At 40.0% G+C, this 17,430-nt stretch overlaps 1 protein-coding gene across 3 annotated transcripts in view; it reads right to left on the bottom strand.

Annotated features, from left to right (window-relative positions):
- LOC131248514 (uncharacterized) overlaps window positions 1-6,155 on the bottom strand; it is a 43,458-nt gene extending 37,303 nt beyond the window's left edge. For 2 of the 3 annotated variants that reach the window (XM_058248825.1, XM_058248826.1), the window contains exons 1-2: window positions 5,744-6,155; window positions 5,571-5,618 (exon numbers count right to left, since the gene is read on the bottom strand). In XM_058248825.1, the coding sequence (XP_058104808.1) occupies window positions 5,571-5,618; window positions 5,744-5,879 (184 nt within the window). In that variant the 5' untranslated portion in view covers window positions 5,880-6,155. The remainder of the gene's footprint in view (window positions 1-5,570; window positions 5,619-5,743) is intronic. The other variant, XM_058248827.1, reaches the window with a different exon arrangement.
- Window positions 6,156-17,430: the final 11,275 nt, after the last annotated feature.

Here is a 17,430-nt window from a genome sequence, read left to right as displayed (position 1 = left end):
AAATATAAAGTGTTTGATACGTTCAAGACTCTTTATAATGAAGTAGCCAACCAATTCTAATGTCCCATTAAAGTGCCTAGCTCTGACAATGGGGGTGAATATATGTTGAAAGCCTTCTTGAGTTTTTTTGTAGGATCATGATATTCTATCTCAAACTTCTTGCTACAGACTTCTTAACAAAATGGTCCTCCTTGGTATGAATATTCCGAAATGCTTTTGAAATGATGCTTGACTTACTGTTGGCTACTACTTTTCTTATTAATGAACTTCCGTAACGAATTCTACAAAATAAGACTTCTTTTTAAATCCTACATCCCCATGACAAAGCGTTTCCTTGGTACTGAAGAAGCCAGCTAAGGTACCCCTGGAGGCTACCTTAAATGGCTCTCCTCCGACACGCCCTAATGGTTGAATACAATCGAAGGCCTGCACTACCTTAAATGGTAGGTGGAAAACCGGAGGAGGTCAGACGAGGGCGAAGGTGGTAACTCCAACCTGGCAGAGGGCACGCTAGATGCCTCACATTGTTGAGGCCTAGGTGGAAACACCTAGTTAAAATACCATTCACCCTCATGACAAAGCATTTCCCTTATCCCTTATAGTTTTTTCATGCCCATGTTTTGTTCACAAACTTGATGGTAGTAATGACAAGATAAGTCTTCGATATGAAAATATATTTTTCTAGGATATTCTCGATCTCAGAAAGGCTATAAATGTTATGAACCTCTTACTCTAAAAAATATGTGTCAACGGATGCCACCTTCTTTGAGAATGTTCCCTACTTCTCACCTGAAGGGCATTCATTACATGATCCTCTTGCTAGTTAAGAGGAAACTTTGTTAAATCACTCCATTCCTCTTCTAGTTCCCTCTCTTGGTGAAGATTCACATTCTCCTAAATCACTCAAATCATTCCATGGGCATCAACGACAGAAGCAATCCCCCATTAATCAGCCTCCCATCATACCATCCACTTCTCATGGAGATCCAGGTACTATTCCTCCACCTTCTAATGATCTCCCTATTACTTCATGTAAGTCTACTTGTTCACATACTTGTCATCCTATGAATCATTATGTTTCTTTCACCTTCAGGGCTTTCGCTACCTTGGTCTCTTCTTCCTCTATTCCTCATACTCAAGGACACCCTCAGCAGTCCTAACTGGAAGCAAGCTATGATAGAAGAAATGCGTGCCCTTGGGCAAATGATACCTAGGAACTAGTTTCCTTGCCTACAAACAAGCAAACCGTTAGGTGCCGCTGGGTCTATACCATTAAGTACCTCCCAGATGGATCGATTGATAGATGTAGGTAGAGGTGTACGCGAGTCAAGACGAGCTGAGCCGAGCTTTGCCCAACTCGGCTTGACTCGACCAGCTTAAGTCCTTAGCTCGTGCTCAGCTTGGCTCGGCCTTCGAGCTTGGAGCAACGGCTCGGCTCGACTCGGCCAATAGCTCGGTCCAATTCAAGCTGAGTTCGAGCAAAGTTTTCGAGTCGAGTTCGAGTTCAAGTCTTCAAGTCCGACCATCCAACTGTACCTGAGCCACCATTGGTCGGGGTCTGAGACGTCTGACCGTCCGATTGGGCCAGAGCCACCGTCCGATTGTAGCAGAGCCACCCAGCCAGTGATCACTGGTCGGATGGGTTCCGCTAATCGGAGGGATGCTAATCGCCGGAAAAATGGAGAGAGGGGAGGAGAGGACTCACTTTCAAATGTCGGTCGTCCGGACGAACGCTAGAAGGAGAGTAATCGTTGAGCGCTGGAGAACGGTGATGGATTTGGGAGGGATTCTTGGATTTGGGCAAACGAACGGCCGAGAGGCAGCGAATGGGTTAGGGTTGCTAGCCGATTTAGGCAAAAGGGGGAGAGTCAGACGATTTAGGCGTTGGCCGCTGGGTTAGGGTTGGGCGAACGGGTTAGGGTCGGGCGAAGTAAGGGGTTTTTTTTTTAAAGCTATATATATGACTCGAAACTCGATCTGATTCGAGTCTGAGCCGAACTGAGTCGAGTCGAGTCGAGCTAGGTCCAGCTCAGACTTGACTCGAAATGTTCTGAGCTCATTAAATCTAGCTCGACTCGACTCGAACACAATTTCGATCCGAGTCGAGTCGAGCTTTTCCGAGTCGATCGGAGCGAGCTAACAAGCTAACTCGACTCGTGTATAGCTCTAGATATAGGGCTCGATTAGTAACCAAGGGTTACATTCAAACATGTGGTGTGAACTAATTCAAGACTTTCTACCTATAGCCAAACTCAATTCCTTTTGCGTGATCATCTCTTTGGCTATAAATTGGTCTTGGCCATTATTCTAGCTGGACGTGAAAAATGCCTTTTTTACAAAGTGATCTTGTTGAGGAAGTCTACACGGACCCGCCATCGGATTTTTCCTTAACCAATGGCTCACATTAGGTATGTCACCTGAAGAAGATTATATATGGCCTTGAGTAGTCTCGAGCTTGGTTTGATAAGTTTAGTCGTGCATTGTTAGACTTCGACTTTGTTCGCAGTCCTTTGGATCACTCTCTCTTCATTTGTCGGCGTACTAAGATTATGGTTTTGCTAGTCTATTTAGATGACATTGTCTTAGCTGGTGATGATGTTGCGGGCATTACCGACCTCAAATCCTTCCTTTAAAGAGATTTACAATAAAAGATTTGAGTACTCTTCGCTATTTTCTTGGCATTGAGGTGGCTAGATCCAAGTCTAGCATTGTCCTATCGTAACGAAAATATGATCTTGACCACATTTCTGGAATTGGAATGCTTGGATATCGTCTAGTTGCCACTCTTATAGATGTTACTCAAAAACTTGGTATCGATGATGGCACCCCTCTATCGGATCCAGGCATGCATTTGTTGTTTGGTAGGTCATCACGTTTACCTGACTATCACCAAACCTGATTTGTCAAGTGCAGGAGTAGTGAGCCAATTTATGCATGCTCCTCGTAAGGCGCATATCAATGTCATATAACGGATCCTTCATTACATAAAATTGCTGCCAGTCAAGGCTTATGATTTCAGCGATGTAGTCGTCTTCACATCTCCAGTTTCTCTAATGTTGATTGTGTGGGTAGCCTTCATGATCGATGGTCTACATCTGGCTATTGCCTATTGCATATTTGTCTGTGGCATTTTGGTCACCTAGAAGAATAGAAAATAATCAGTAGTTGCCTGGTCCACTAAAAAGCTAAATATAAGGCAATGGTGCATGCAACGTGTGAACTTGTGTGGCTCCGGACGTTCTTATGAGAGCTTGGCTACTCTTCTTCTAATCATATTCCCCTACACTGTGACGATCAAATTATTATTCATATTGCCAGCAATCCTGTGTTCCATGAGCGCACGAAAAATATTAAGATTGATTATCACTTCATTCGTGAAAAGGTGGCTGCTAGGGAAATTCCCACTCCATTTATTCATTCAGACGAGTAGCTATCTGATATGTTTACTAAACCTCTTGGTTGGGACATCTTACGTCGTCTTGTAGACAAATCAGGCATGATTTACATCTATGCTCCAACTTGAGGGGGAGTATTGGAAGTGTATCTCATGTAACATGTATCTCCTTTTCTCCTTTTTCTTTCGTGCGTGTATAGTTTCTATACTCTGTTGGTGTACCACACACACACACACACACACACACAACACAAAAAACCCTAGCTGTTTTCTACTCTTTTTGCTCTTCTTTTTCCCCTTTTCATTTGATTCTTCTCCAACCTTCATCTACTTGAACTGCCTGAAATAGAGAAACATTGGGCCACTGAGATATCCCTCTCAATAGCTAAACTAGCCACACTCGGAAAAGCATCGGAAAGTCTTCTTCCACCACACCACGGATCTTCCCATAATCAAATCTAGCCACCATCTCCCAATGCAAACAAGATTCCCTAGCTAAAAGAGGAAGCAACTAACTCCATAGCTTTCCAAATGCATGATGCACGATAGATCAAAGAGCTCTTGACCTTCCAACCCCCGGGAAGAGTGCCATACTAGCACGCAACAAGTTGTCTCCATAGCCTTCGTTCTTTGATACCAAATCTCCACATCTATTTTCCCAATAAAGCCAAATTCAGTCTCCAGAACCCCAATTCCTGCTCCTCCCTCTTTCACCGGCTTACACACCTCGGCCCACTTTGAGTAGATGGATCTTATTCTCAGCCCCCTCCATAGAAAATCTCCTCTTAGTTTTTCCAACTTAGCCAACACCAACTTCAAACATTTGAAGAGAGACACATAATACAGCAGCATGTTAGAGAAGGCTACTTTGGTGAGAGCAATCCAACCTCCTCCCAAATTTTCTGAGTTGTGAATTTTCGAAAGTATTGTTAGAGAAGAATTTTGATATCAATAATGTTATTTCTCCCTCTCTGCTCAAATACTTTTGCTAGAGTGCTCTTGTTTATTTCTTTGCAATTCAAATGTCAAGATCTCATTGATTCGATAACCGAGTTGCACTATAAACTTTCACCAAGACCTGCTTACAACATTCAGCCAACTTCCATAGATTAACCAACACCCACAAATTGCACAAATTCACTGATCCTAACTATCCATTGGTAGACCTTTCTTATTCAGTGCTCAGCATTACCAATATTCTACCCCACAGTGGACTTCCAGGTCCCCAGTTGGATGGTTAAGACCATCAACATCGTTGAGATCTTTCTACAGCTAGCAATCCATGGACAGACCTCCCTGATGAACGGTCTAGATCATGAGTCAATTTTTTTCACACGGAGCTATGGTTAGGTTTCCCCTTTATTAAATCACTCATCTTTCACTAATCCAGTTACCTCTAGAAAAGACAATCCCTCCATAGAAAATCTCCTCTTAGCTTTTCCAACTTAGCCAACACCAACTTCAAACATTTGAAGAGAGACACGTAATACAGCAGCATGTTAGAGAAGGCTGCTTTGGTGAGAGCAATCCAACCTCCTCCCAAATTTTCTGAGTTGTGAATTTTCGAAAGTATTGTTAGAGAAGAATTTTGATATCAATAATGTTATTTCTCCCTCTCTGCTCAAATACTTTTGCTAGAGTGCTCTTGTTTATTTCTTTGCAATTCAAATGTCAAGATCTCATTGATTCGATAACCGAGTTGCACTATAAACTTTCACCAAGACCTGCTTACAACATTCAGCCAACTTCCATAGATTAACCAACACCCACAAATTGCACAAATTCACTGATCCTAACTATCCATTGGTAGACCTTTCTTATTCAGTGCTCAGCATTGCCAATATTCTACCCCACAGTGGACTTCCAGGTCCCCAGTTGGATGGTTAAGACCATCAACATCGTTGAGATCTTTCTACAGCTAGCAATCCATGGACAGACCTCCCTGATGAACGGTCTAGATCATGAGTCCATTTTTTTCACACGGAGCTATGGTTAGGTTTCCCCTTTATTAAATCACTCATCTTTCACTAATCCAGTTACCTCTAGAAAAGACAATCCCTCCCCCCCCAGCCCATACACACACACATTCATTTTGCATTTACCAATTGAATTTATAAAAATAAAATATTTAAAAAAATTGCATTTCAATTCAGTGCTGACTGTAAATCAAACCAACCTGCATATGGAGAGAGCGACAATTGCTTCAACCAGTAACCTTCAGCCACTGCAATGAGCATCGCAAGAAATAATTAACATATTTCAAGCAAAAGACGTGCATTTAAACCCTAGATGGTATAGAAGTAAAAACAAGCACGAGAGAGGGGTAAAACCCGGAGGGGGCGCGCTTACGGCGACGGAGGCTGGTGAGAGGGGTGGCGATTTCCGGGCGAGAACCCAAGTTGAGATTCTTGGGAAGAAGAATCAAAGCCAGTCTAAGAAGCAGTGATATCGTCACCGATAGCCAGAAATGCCTCTTCTTCACCATTTTCTCCTTCGAAAGAATCAACCCTTTTCGTTGGAATGTGTACAAATCGGACTCGATTCTGTCGGCTCGGTCTGAGTTAGCAGGGATTTTCTTCTCGGTGCGGCGTGTTAAGGCATGGAAATGAAGGTGATCTGCAGGAGTACCGGATTACAATGAACTCGTCCACTGACCACACGGGATGCATACATTTCAACTGCGACCTTCAAATCGTGGGCCTCACTGTGATCGGACAATATTAGCCATCTGGTTTGGCCAGGGGAGTGCGGATTGGTGACCATAAGGGCCTGTTTGGATGCCTATAAGTTCTTTTAAGTTGTAAGTGACTTCCAGGTGAAAGTTATTTACATGTAACCTGTTTGGATGTAAGTTGTAAGTCACTTACAGGTAAGTTACTTTTTCTGTTTAGATAACTTGTAAATTACTTACAGGTAGAAAGTTGTATATTCACATCGAGCATAGCTTAGATTGAAGAATCGTTTTAAAATGTTATAATCATATAAAAAAACATGGGATCAAATATATTATTTTGTTAAGCCCATCAAGATGAATATTTGAGATAATTATTAAGCTAAACCAATCATCAAGTGGGCCCGCGAATTCAAAAAATCTATAGTATGGAGTAATAAATCAATTTAAGCATTGAGAATAAACTTAAAAACATTAATAGAAAATCTAATAATTAAATTACTTGCATTCCAACTGTACAATCTGATGTAATTTCCAAGAGCCAGCGCATCATCAATCCCACTCTATTATCAAAGTTTTTCTCATTCTCTAATGAAGAGTTTAATGCTTAGGATCTAAGAGATTCACCAACACTGATGTAGATTGTTAAATTACTTGCATTCTAACTGTGCAATCTAAGAGATTCACCAACACTGCGAGTACATCACAGGATCACCAACCACAGGCCACAGTGAGACCAACCAGATAAACGATCTACGAGATCACCAACCACAGGCCACAGTCCCTGACAATTTCATGGGATGCTGCATCACATGATCTGTTCGGATTAGAGGCCCATGACACGTGTGAAAAAATACACAAGTGCGTATAAGTGACTGTTTGGATGCCATCGTGCCTTACAGAGTAACGTCAAACTACTCCCATTTTCAAAGGAGAAAAAAATGGTAGATGAAACCCAACTGTTTTAAGAGGAGAAGAGACGGAAGGCAATAACTGCAGCGAGAGATTGCAGAGACGGAGAGAGATTTGGTGGGTTGGTGCGTTTCTCCATCTTTCCCTCTTTTTAAAAATCTGATCGTTGACCCTGTAAGTGACTTACAGGGAAGTGACTTCCTACCCCCATCTCCCTGCAGTTTTTTGGTAGATTTGTCTGTAAGTGACTTACAGATTGTAAGTTACTTACAGGTGATTTTTCTCCCCCAAACACCACCTGTAAGTGACTTCCCTGTAAGTAACTTCCTACTAACCAACTTACAGGCATCCAAACAGGCCCTGAGGAAATAAAAGGAATTTCAAGCCAGTGGAGTGTGGATTGGTGACCATAAGGAAAGAAATGGAATTTCAATCGAAAAGCATGGATATCAAAATGCAGCTTATCACAAAGATGCCGTGAGAGAAATAAAAGAAGAGAAGGGAAAAGGAAATGCGTTTTCGATGCAGGGGAAGGAAGAAGAGCCGTTGGATGATTTTCTAGTTTCACTCCTCTTCTTCTTTTTTTCTAATTATCTGGAGCGGATCAAAGACTCCAGCCCCAAGTTTTAAAACCCGAATCGTCCAATCGGGTCGGCCCGTTTTCCTGACAGAGCAGGAGGGAGGAAGAGAAGAAGGAAAAGAGAAGGAAAAGAACAGTGGAGAAATTCGTCTGAAGCTAGAGGAGTCGCTTTTAAGAGTCATTTGCTACAGAGTAGGGTGGGAAATCGGTCGAGCAGGGCCATGATTTTGCCCGATGGCGGGCCCGGGCTAGAAATCTAGGCCCGGTTTCAGGGACCATGAAGAATGGCCGGACCGGCCAGTTGGCCCGCTCTGGCCGGTCCGATTTAAATGGGCAAGCCAACCTCCTAAGGGGTCAGACCATTTTCACCTATAACACTTTCTATGGCGGTGGCCCATTTAAAGGTCAAGCTAGGATTGATCATGACCAAGGAGCTCTTAAACGATCGTCTGTCTCATATCGATATGGAGAAGTGCATGCACCGAACTCCCAAGCCTAGCGTCAATATCATACATTTCTAAGCTTCTACCGAGCTTATCTGATCTCTAAGGAATGTTCGGATTTCTTTGACCAGAAGATGATCGGGGGACCAATCAGTCTAACAAGATCAGGAGAATGGTCATCCAGAGCAACAAATTTCGCTAAGAAGACGAGCATGTTCCCTGTGCCCAAATACGGACAAACCAAGGAATTGACTAGCCAGCTAGCAACGGTCAGCTCGGAAGTTCACCCCAAGCCGACCATGGAGATGAGCATGATTGATCAAGGGCTCAGCTCAGCTCGACCTCAACCCAATTGATCGAGGGCTCGGCTCAGCTCAGCTCGGCCTCAGCCCAATTGATCGAGGGCTCGGCTCAGCTCGACCTCAGCCCAATTGACCGAGGGCTCAGCTCAACTTGGCCTCGACCATCCATTACATGATTCTAGGGCCAACCACTTCAACATTCATCACCTCCACAAATCTCGCGTAACGGTTGAAAAACGTACGTGAAGATTGCGCCTGTGATAGAGAACCGTCTCTAGCCCTAACAATAACCCATGTACGCTATAAATAGGAGACCCGTCTACACTGAAATGTACGCAAAATCTAACTCATAAACCCATCTACGCTACTAGACCTAGATTCCTAGCTTGACTTTGGCATCGGAGGGTCCCCTGTTGTAGCCAGGGTCTCCATCGTCTCCTTTGTGTGTCGGTGTCTAAAGGTCCAGCAATTTAGCAAAAAGGGTGAACCAAATTTATGCATCAACAGAAAAAATAGACGGTTTGAACTTTGAAGGCATTTGTTGGAGAAATTATCACGTGACTACAAGTAGGCACACATGAGCATGCCCGACGCTCCAGCAAGGGAAATGATTTTATGTGCATGAGATCCACACCATACATCAGGTATAACACCCATTGTTTACCTTGATTTCCGAAATCAAGTTGGTTCAGCACTCAGGGGGACCACCGCATAAGGAATTACACCTAAATTTATAAATTCAGCGTCTTGGAACTTTTTTTATGTTTTGGAATAGCAATTTCTAAGAAATGCTTTTAGCGGTTGTTTGGCAAATATATTTGGTTGTAATAAGTGTGAATTATAAAAAGTTAATGTATTTGATAACATGCATTCGGCGTAAATGGAATCCATATATATGATGAGTTCATGTATTAGTAAATTCAATGCCAATAACCATAGATTCCACCAAGGGTTAAAAAATAAAAATAAAAATCAATTCTAAACCCTAGAAAGAAGTGTGCTAGCTATGGACGATTGATGTTAAGTGATGGCCCAGTGGGCCGCACATTGATGTTTACATGAATACACCCTGTCTACTAGGTTTGTCAACCCATGTTGGGCCCATAGCCCAAAAATCATCCCATTGCCTAATTTAGGTGGGCCATACCAAGAGAGTTTGCAGAGGGATGCCAACCCTTGATTTATTCATAGCCCATTGTGATGATTATATGAAATTCACTCTAATGTCACACTAAAAATTAGGCTTCGTAACCAAAAATTAGTCTCACACGTGATTCAAGTGGGCTACATGAAGGGAACCAATTTGGAGGGTGAGTGTTGCCACTATACAAATTCAAACTGTGTAATCCACATGAAATACCAATTGAGTTAACTTTTAAGTCGTGCATCTAACATAATGTGACATAACCAGTGGGTGGGGCGGATTTCACATCAACAAGAGGCAATGCATGTGTGAGAATTTTTAAGTCTATGCAATTGAAATTGTTGAGACGATGGAGACTATGATACACGCTCAGGGAAACTTTCCCCAGGGCCACCCACTGGGCGCTCGAATCGGACAGTCTTACACGAGTCGAATAATGGATGCACGCACGTGCGCATTGATAGATATAGGACTACAATTTATTAAGATTTCTGATCTGACACAATCCAAATACCTAGCAAGTCACAGAGTCACAAAGCATACGTTTTTCAAAAACCTAAAATATTGTATGCCTGGTTGATACAGGCGATAGTATGTAAAGGCTCAGATCCAAAGTCTATATTGATCCAGTGAAACGCATATCTAAGACCTCCATACCTGAACCTCACGAAAGGGTTGAGAATAAAGGTTAATGATTTTTAGGTACTTAGATGATAAGGGCAATAGCGTATAAAGGCCTATATCCATAGTTTATCCATATCCAGTGGAACCTATAGGTAAGACATGCATACCCAAACTTCACGAAAGGGTTAAGAAGATAGGTGAATAATTAAAATTATATCGTCTGTAACCCCCCATGCAACATACTCATATCCTCAAACACTAAGCCAGAGGGGGGGGGGGAGGGGGTGCACTTAGTTTACAATAACCCGGTACTAGGTTGTACACTACCTTTTACAAGATTGATAAAATGGCTCAACTAAGCATTGTTTTGGAGTTGCTATTAGGCAAAAAAATGCTTTTATAATCCACAGTTGCCTAGAATCAATGGAATCGCCTTTAGATAAGAAAAACTAAATAATTCATTACTCGAGTAACTCTTGGTTTGATTTGCGTCATGGATTATGGGTAAGGACCTCGGTTATGGAAAAGTAATAGGTTTAACACCCTTTTATCGCCCACGGGAAACACCATGTCTGCTATATCATGTTGTACACATCTAAAGGGGATTCAAGGAACTTCCATTTGAAATACTAACTTTAGATGACTAGTCACAGAAGACAAACATAAATCGAAATAGAAATGGTAGAAGAAGAGGCTTTCCAATATAAGTAAGGCAAAGAAAAGGAACATAGAGTTTTCAATTACTCTTTAAGCCATGTATTTTGATACAGAAGATCTTCGAGAGAGGCAACTGCATGGTATACTTTACATGATGTAAGAGCAGAACCTACTAGCTCAGGTGTTCAAAGTAGTGGGGTTGGAATATTTAGATTGGAAAAGGATAGATCGAGAATATGGGGTTGGCTTTGAAATTGAAATAAAATATAAGAAATCGAATAATATGAGCATCTGTCTTGACTTTGTTTCTTGATTTGTCTCATACTTTGTCTGGGTCTGGTTGCCCTTCAGGGGCTCCTCCTTTGTTCACGAGTGCAGGGACCCTTTTACAAGCAATTAAAGAGGGGTATGTAAGGCTGAATTGATAGAATTGAGCAGGTTTGATTCTCCCGAGCATGGGGCATTAACATAAATGTCAGGCTCGGACTGAAGAAGAGTATAAATCGGTGTAAATCCGGGATTAGTCCACCACACAAGCAAGCCAAAGTTGGAGTGCGCTAAAGTGGGTTGATTGGGCTAGGACACATAATGGGATTGAGATAAACCTGCAAAATCTAAAGAAAAAAAAATTTGTAACCAGCTAAACGTCCACCAACATTGTGCAAAGCTGATGCCAACAATATTGCCTTGATGCAAAGCCAATGTTGGCAGCACTGCTCTGGCCAAAGACGACACTCAACACAAAGATGGCACTAATATGGTTCAATTTGGACTGTTAGTTACCTTCCTATGGAGATTTTAACTGTGTGTGTCCACTCAGATTGAGGGCCCACTCAAGTACAAAGCCAAGTGGTCATGTTTTGATTAATGGGGTGTCTACAGATGCCCCTTCTTTGGTAGACGTTGGGATACAACTGAATGTCAAAGCGAGTGAACACCCCACCTAGAGTAGATGAAGAGGCGATTGGTTCCTCTACTTGCCAAAGTGTCATATAGAGAAGTTTGATTGGTTATAAGCCTAACTTAAACAATTACGAGGGTGGGGAAAATGTTACAATATCTCATTGCAACCCTTTCACATCGTGATCGGCATACGCATCGAAGAAATCTACTTGGTTGGATATTTAATATTTTAGTGGTTAGAGCTCCTGCATGCGTGGATACAACTGAATGCCAGAGTGAGTGGATACCCCACCTATAGTAGTTAAAGAGGCGATTGGTTCCTCTACTTGTCGGAGTGTTATGACTTAATGATTTTCACGGGCTAACCACCAATCAACCCAATGAGATTTATGGGCTATCTCAACAAAATCCAAATAAAATAATAACAATAACAATACTTATATTTAAAAGACCTGATGTCAGGATAAAGATGAAGTCGAGGCTTTGAGCAGTAATCTTCTTTATTGAAAGTTGATATATATAGCAGTGTATGCTCAACCAAAAATAATATAGGGATCTTATATATCTCAATAAATATAAACCCTAATTGTTACATATTTAATTCTCTATTTCTCAAGTAGGGTATAGATCGTTCTCTAATTGTACTTAACGCTAACTTGAGAAATGGAATTGAATAAGCTAAACAAGAATAATAATCACCACACAAATAACTTTGAGAGGACTTGAGTTTCTCTCTAACCTGTAAAAGGTTTTTCACTGATTTTCGTTGTAGAAATGAATGAGACAGAGTCTTTATTTATAGCCAAAGATTTGAAATTTTGGTCAGCCTAAAAAAGGCTTTGGCTGGTCGAATTCCAGTGATACTGTTCCAACGGCTACCAAATTATGCGAGATGAAATTTAATTCAACTGACCCAAACCAAAATTCGGCTGGCTGAATACAAGGTTCGGCTAACCAAATTCCTTTGAAATCCGAAAGTTCCATTGGTAGAAACTTAACCCGAGACACCTTCGGGCTAGCCGAACTTGCAACATTTTTCGTTTTGTTAAATCTGAAAACTTTACTGAGGCTGAGGTTAGCTTAGCCAAATTTAGTTAGGTTGGTCGAACCTGAAGTTGGGCTGGCCGGACTTCAATAAATTTACACAATAAATTATACATTTTAAATATTTAACGCTATGTTTCAAAAACACCTAACCTAATGTCTTTTATAGGGTCGTTCAACCTAGTAGTTGACACATACATTGATATTTGTCTTTAACTTGAAATCATGCCAAGTCTTATAGTCATGTGATGTTGAGATGATATTCATGAGGTGCCATAGAGGACTGGAGTGTACTTGAAATATGACTGACATTTTGTCTACAAAATTTGACAACTCTATGTGTGCTTTTAAATACAAGTACTTACAAAGGACTCTTATTTTCATAGTTTGTAAGCGAAGATTTGAGTTTTCGTGACATGAGATTAAAGATGAAGATGATGTTTGCGGAGTGTTTAGAGGACTTATATCGTGTTAATATATTACTAGTAATTGTTATTATTTTGAATTATTGTTATAAGTTAATGCATGTGACGTTCCGTTATTTCAAGTCGTGTCCAATGGAAAATGTTAAGGAGATGATTAAGAAAGTCATTAATACTATGAATCATCTCTCTGAACAATACCATTCTTTTGCAACAAATCTAGATTCAACTGAAAATAATGCGTTAACCTGAAAGAGTGTGGATATTCCTTCTAATACAGTTGTTGAGCATATTGTGGATGTTAGGCAAGAGTATCTTAGATTTATGTAAGAAGAACAAGTTATTGCCAATAAATTTGAGATTGATCGATATATTGAATAAGATGTTGTAGTAAATTTATCTAATTTCAATATTTTAGATTTGTGGAAGGTAAGTTCTTCAAGGTATCACGTGCTCTCACACATGACTCATAACATGATTTTGTTATCCACCATTGCTTCAAAGTCAACTTTTGGTACTAGAGGTCGAATTCTTAATCGATTTTGGAGTTAATCAACACTCGATATTGTGGAGTCTTTGATATGTTTACAAAATTGGTCACACATATCATATACTCCAGTAGATATTTAAGAAAATTTAAAAGAGTTATAAGACGATGAATTAACTATTAACTAAACCTCTACTGTAGTAGTGTTTTTATAAAAATATATATATTTTTTATATTTGTTGATGGCTCAACTAATATTTATTTATTATGTTTCAGCCTCTTGTGAGCCATCAACTTTTTGATCCTATAAGTAATTATATATGTGCAACCAGGGGTGTACACGAACCGAGCTAGCTTGGTTAGCTCACTCGACTGGACTCGAAAAAGCTTGATTCAACTTGGTTCCAAGTTGAGTTCAAGTCGAGTTGAGCTGATTTTTTTAACTCGAAAATGAGTTCAAGCCGAGTTGAGCTGATTTTTTTATCTCGAAAATGAGTTCGAGCCGAGTTCAAGTAGGCCCCAGCTCAACTCGACTCGGATTGAATCTAGCTCGAATCGAACTCAGATCGAACTGGTTCGATGACTCGGTTACTTTGCCATTGATGTTGCTCACCAACTGTTTGATAAAATGACTCAACGAAATGTGGCATTGGGCATTCTCTTGTTTGGTCCCATGTCCCAAAATGGATGGCTGAGTGGATATAACAGAAACATTGTGGTGGGCCCCTCAGAGTTTTGGTTATAGGAAAGCCTTATAACCCAGGGTTACATGCAATTCGCATCCAATTCGGTGTAGTTTACTTGAATACATCCACTGTAACGAAGTAAGATACGGTACTGTACCTGTTGAATCGTGGATTTTCTTCTATGTATGAGACCATTTGCTTGAGAGGTTTCCCTTTTCTCTTTGTTTTTCAAACACATGTAAAACCATTACTTCTGTTTGTAAAACAATGGGTTTTTGAAGTTGCAATTTAGGTGTTTGTGAAAATGCCTCAATAGAAAACTCGGCTCGATCTTGGCTCAAACTTGGCTCGAGCTGGCCCGAGCTGCTGACCGAACTGAGCCGAGCTGGCCAGTCAGGCTCGAGGACCAAGCTGAGTCGAGTTCGAGCTGAGGTCAGCCAGTGGCCGAGCCGAGTCGAGCTGAGGCCAACTTAACTCGGTTCAACTCGATATACACCCCTATGTGCAACTTAAATTTTCTATTTTTTGGAGTAACTAATTAATAAATTAAGACTTCAAATTGTTACATTTTTTTATATATATAAAATATGTTATTAACTAAACTTACTGTGATGTTTGATATAGACTCTTACTTAATTTCATAGGTTGAGGAATATGAAAGACATGAAAGTTCGAAGAGCAACAATGACTTTTAGAATTAAGAAATTTGTGATGACGATTGACAAAGTTTTTTAATTATTTTGATAAGCTATTTAATGAAACTTTGTTTGATGCAACTCTTGTTTATTTCTTTATAATGTCCAGTACTTTATTTATTGATACTCATATGCATCAGAATGATTTTATATATAATTTTATTTATTTAAATGGCTCGAAGACATCAGATAGTAAAACAAAATTGAAGGAAGTTGAGGAGGAATGCTACTCTTAAGTAGTATTTGATTTTGAATGTAAAATGCAATTTATGTATGTATTATGTAGGTTATTAAATATTTTAATACGCATTTTTTTAATGAAATGAAGTAGGGCCAAAGATGAAAGAGATGTTATTCTTTAACACTTTGACAAAAATATATAAGACTCGATGTATGTTATTGTCTTTGTAGTTTCTAATGTGTTTTCTTTCTTATATATGATATTATTTGAAAATTGATATGCTGTTGATATATTGATACACTTGAATTTGATATGGTTGAGTCTTAAAGTAGTTGTCTTATATTTTATATTGTTTATTTAGAAAAAGGAGAGTTCTTCATGATAAATAATTACATATATAATTAATAAAATCATAGGTACAAAAAAGAAGACATGTATTGGAATATAATAGACTAGTGTAATAATGAAAATATTGGCATGTATTCACTGGACTAACTTGATCGAGCTCACTTGTGTTGGGCTTGGGTTGAGAAATCCTAACTTGAGGTTGGGTTGGGTTAGGGTCGAGGTATACGAACCTTAGGCTGTGATAGGGTTGAGCACTGACCTGACCCAACCTGCTTGACTTTTAACCTTAACAATGATTGTCTTACACGCTGTGTAGAAAACCTAAGCATGTGTTGTCGAAATGTAAAATCCACTATATCATAGCTTTTTATACTCAATCTTAAGTCCTCCGGTAAAAAATGTCTAAATCCATGACTCAGATGGGACACACCATGCAAAACAGTGGGAATGAAATGCCAAATTTAAGTTTTTTATGGGCCCCCATATAGTGTTTCTTTCATCAAACTCGCTAATCAAGTCTAACCCACTAAGATGAAGGAAAGATGTAAAATTCAGCATGATGAAAACCTCAGGTAACATATAATATGATTGCCGTGGCATTGTTTTTGTTGGCATGGCATGTGAGTTTTTAAAGGGACTCATCTCTTGTATGGTTCAAATAATGGTTTAGAAGTGAATTTTTCATTACACAACATGGTGAATCCCATAGAGTATTGGACAGTTTGCAGGTAGAGAAGTAAAGTCTGTGTACGCTACCTACATCATAAAAAAGCAAATAAAATCTAAATAATTTGTATAAATGTCAACTGCTCTCTGTCAAGCCACTAGTTTTATGGTGGATTTACACCACCTATCCATTGTTATAATGACTAATTGGAAGGGAAAAAATGTCCACAGCCATTGTGTTGTATTGCAGAGATGCTTGCAAGGGAGTTGGATGGATGGCTTCAATTTTGGGCTACGTATAACTTGGTGGGTTAAATGGTATAAGGTGGATGCAGTTTGACTAGTGACCCCAATATAGCAAAGCGGATTGGCTGGTGTACCATACGCTACAAAAAGTAATGGGGGATTGATGTCTACCATTGAAAGCCCTTTCAGGAGGCGTTTGGCATAGGGTATTAGATGAGATTAGGTGGGATAGAATTGCATTTGGACTCGTGCAATTCCATCCGGCATTTGGAAATGATGGGAAAGGTTGGGATTAGGTGGGATGGAATTGCATTTGGTCCCATTCAGGATTTTTGTGGATTTGAAATCCATTAGAATGTGGGCCCAACATTGATGCATACATGTATATATGCCGTCCATCCATATACGCCGTTTACACGTGACATTTTAGTTATATATGTGAACAAGTGAACAACATATGTTGTGAACTTAGTTCGTTGATTACAATTCCATGGTCCACCAAACATGATTTTGCTTAATCCGGTATTTCTTCGTAGCAAAATTTTTATCCCAAACATGGGATTGGATGACTATAATACCGTGATATTTCTATATATGCAATTATTGTGCACTAATGCTGTTAATCCTATCTAATATAATTCAATACCATTCAATTCCACATATCAAACATGCCATTAAGGCTCACAGAAGTTTTTGATCAATATGATATTTGTTTTTCCTTTATTCATCCACTTATGTGTGACCTTGCGAAGAAATTGATGGAAAGTAAATGTTATGATAAGCCATACTAATGTTTTAATAGTGAGAATCATTGCCTTCATTGCTATTTGTGGTGTGATTCTCGAGCTTTGGATATGATTTAAATTCGAGCTCATGCTAATGGGGCCTTGTAACTCTGATCTCCTTTTAACAGTTGATACAACTCCGAGCTTGAGGAGATTAAGCGCTCATCTTCACGTGACACTTACCCACACAAGCCAGGTTAGTGGTGTGTGGTACACCAGCCAATCCGCTTCCCCAACAAG

The sequence above is a fragment of the Magnolia sinica genome, chromosome 6 (genome assembly GCF_029962835.1).
Source record: "Magnolia sinica isolate HGM2019 chromosome 6, MsV1, whole genome shotgun sequence".
Taxonomy (NCBI): Eukaryota; Viridiplantae; Streptophyta; class Magnoliopsida; order Magnoliales; family Magnoliaceae; genus Magnolia; species Magnolia sinica.
Note: the sequence above shows the minus strand (reverse complement) of the source record. Positions and strands in the feature narration are given on the sequence as shown.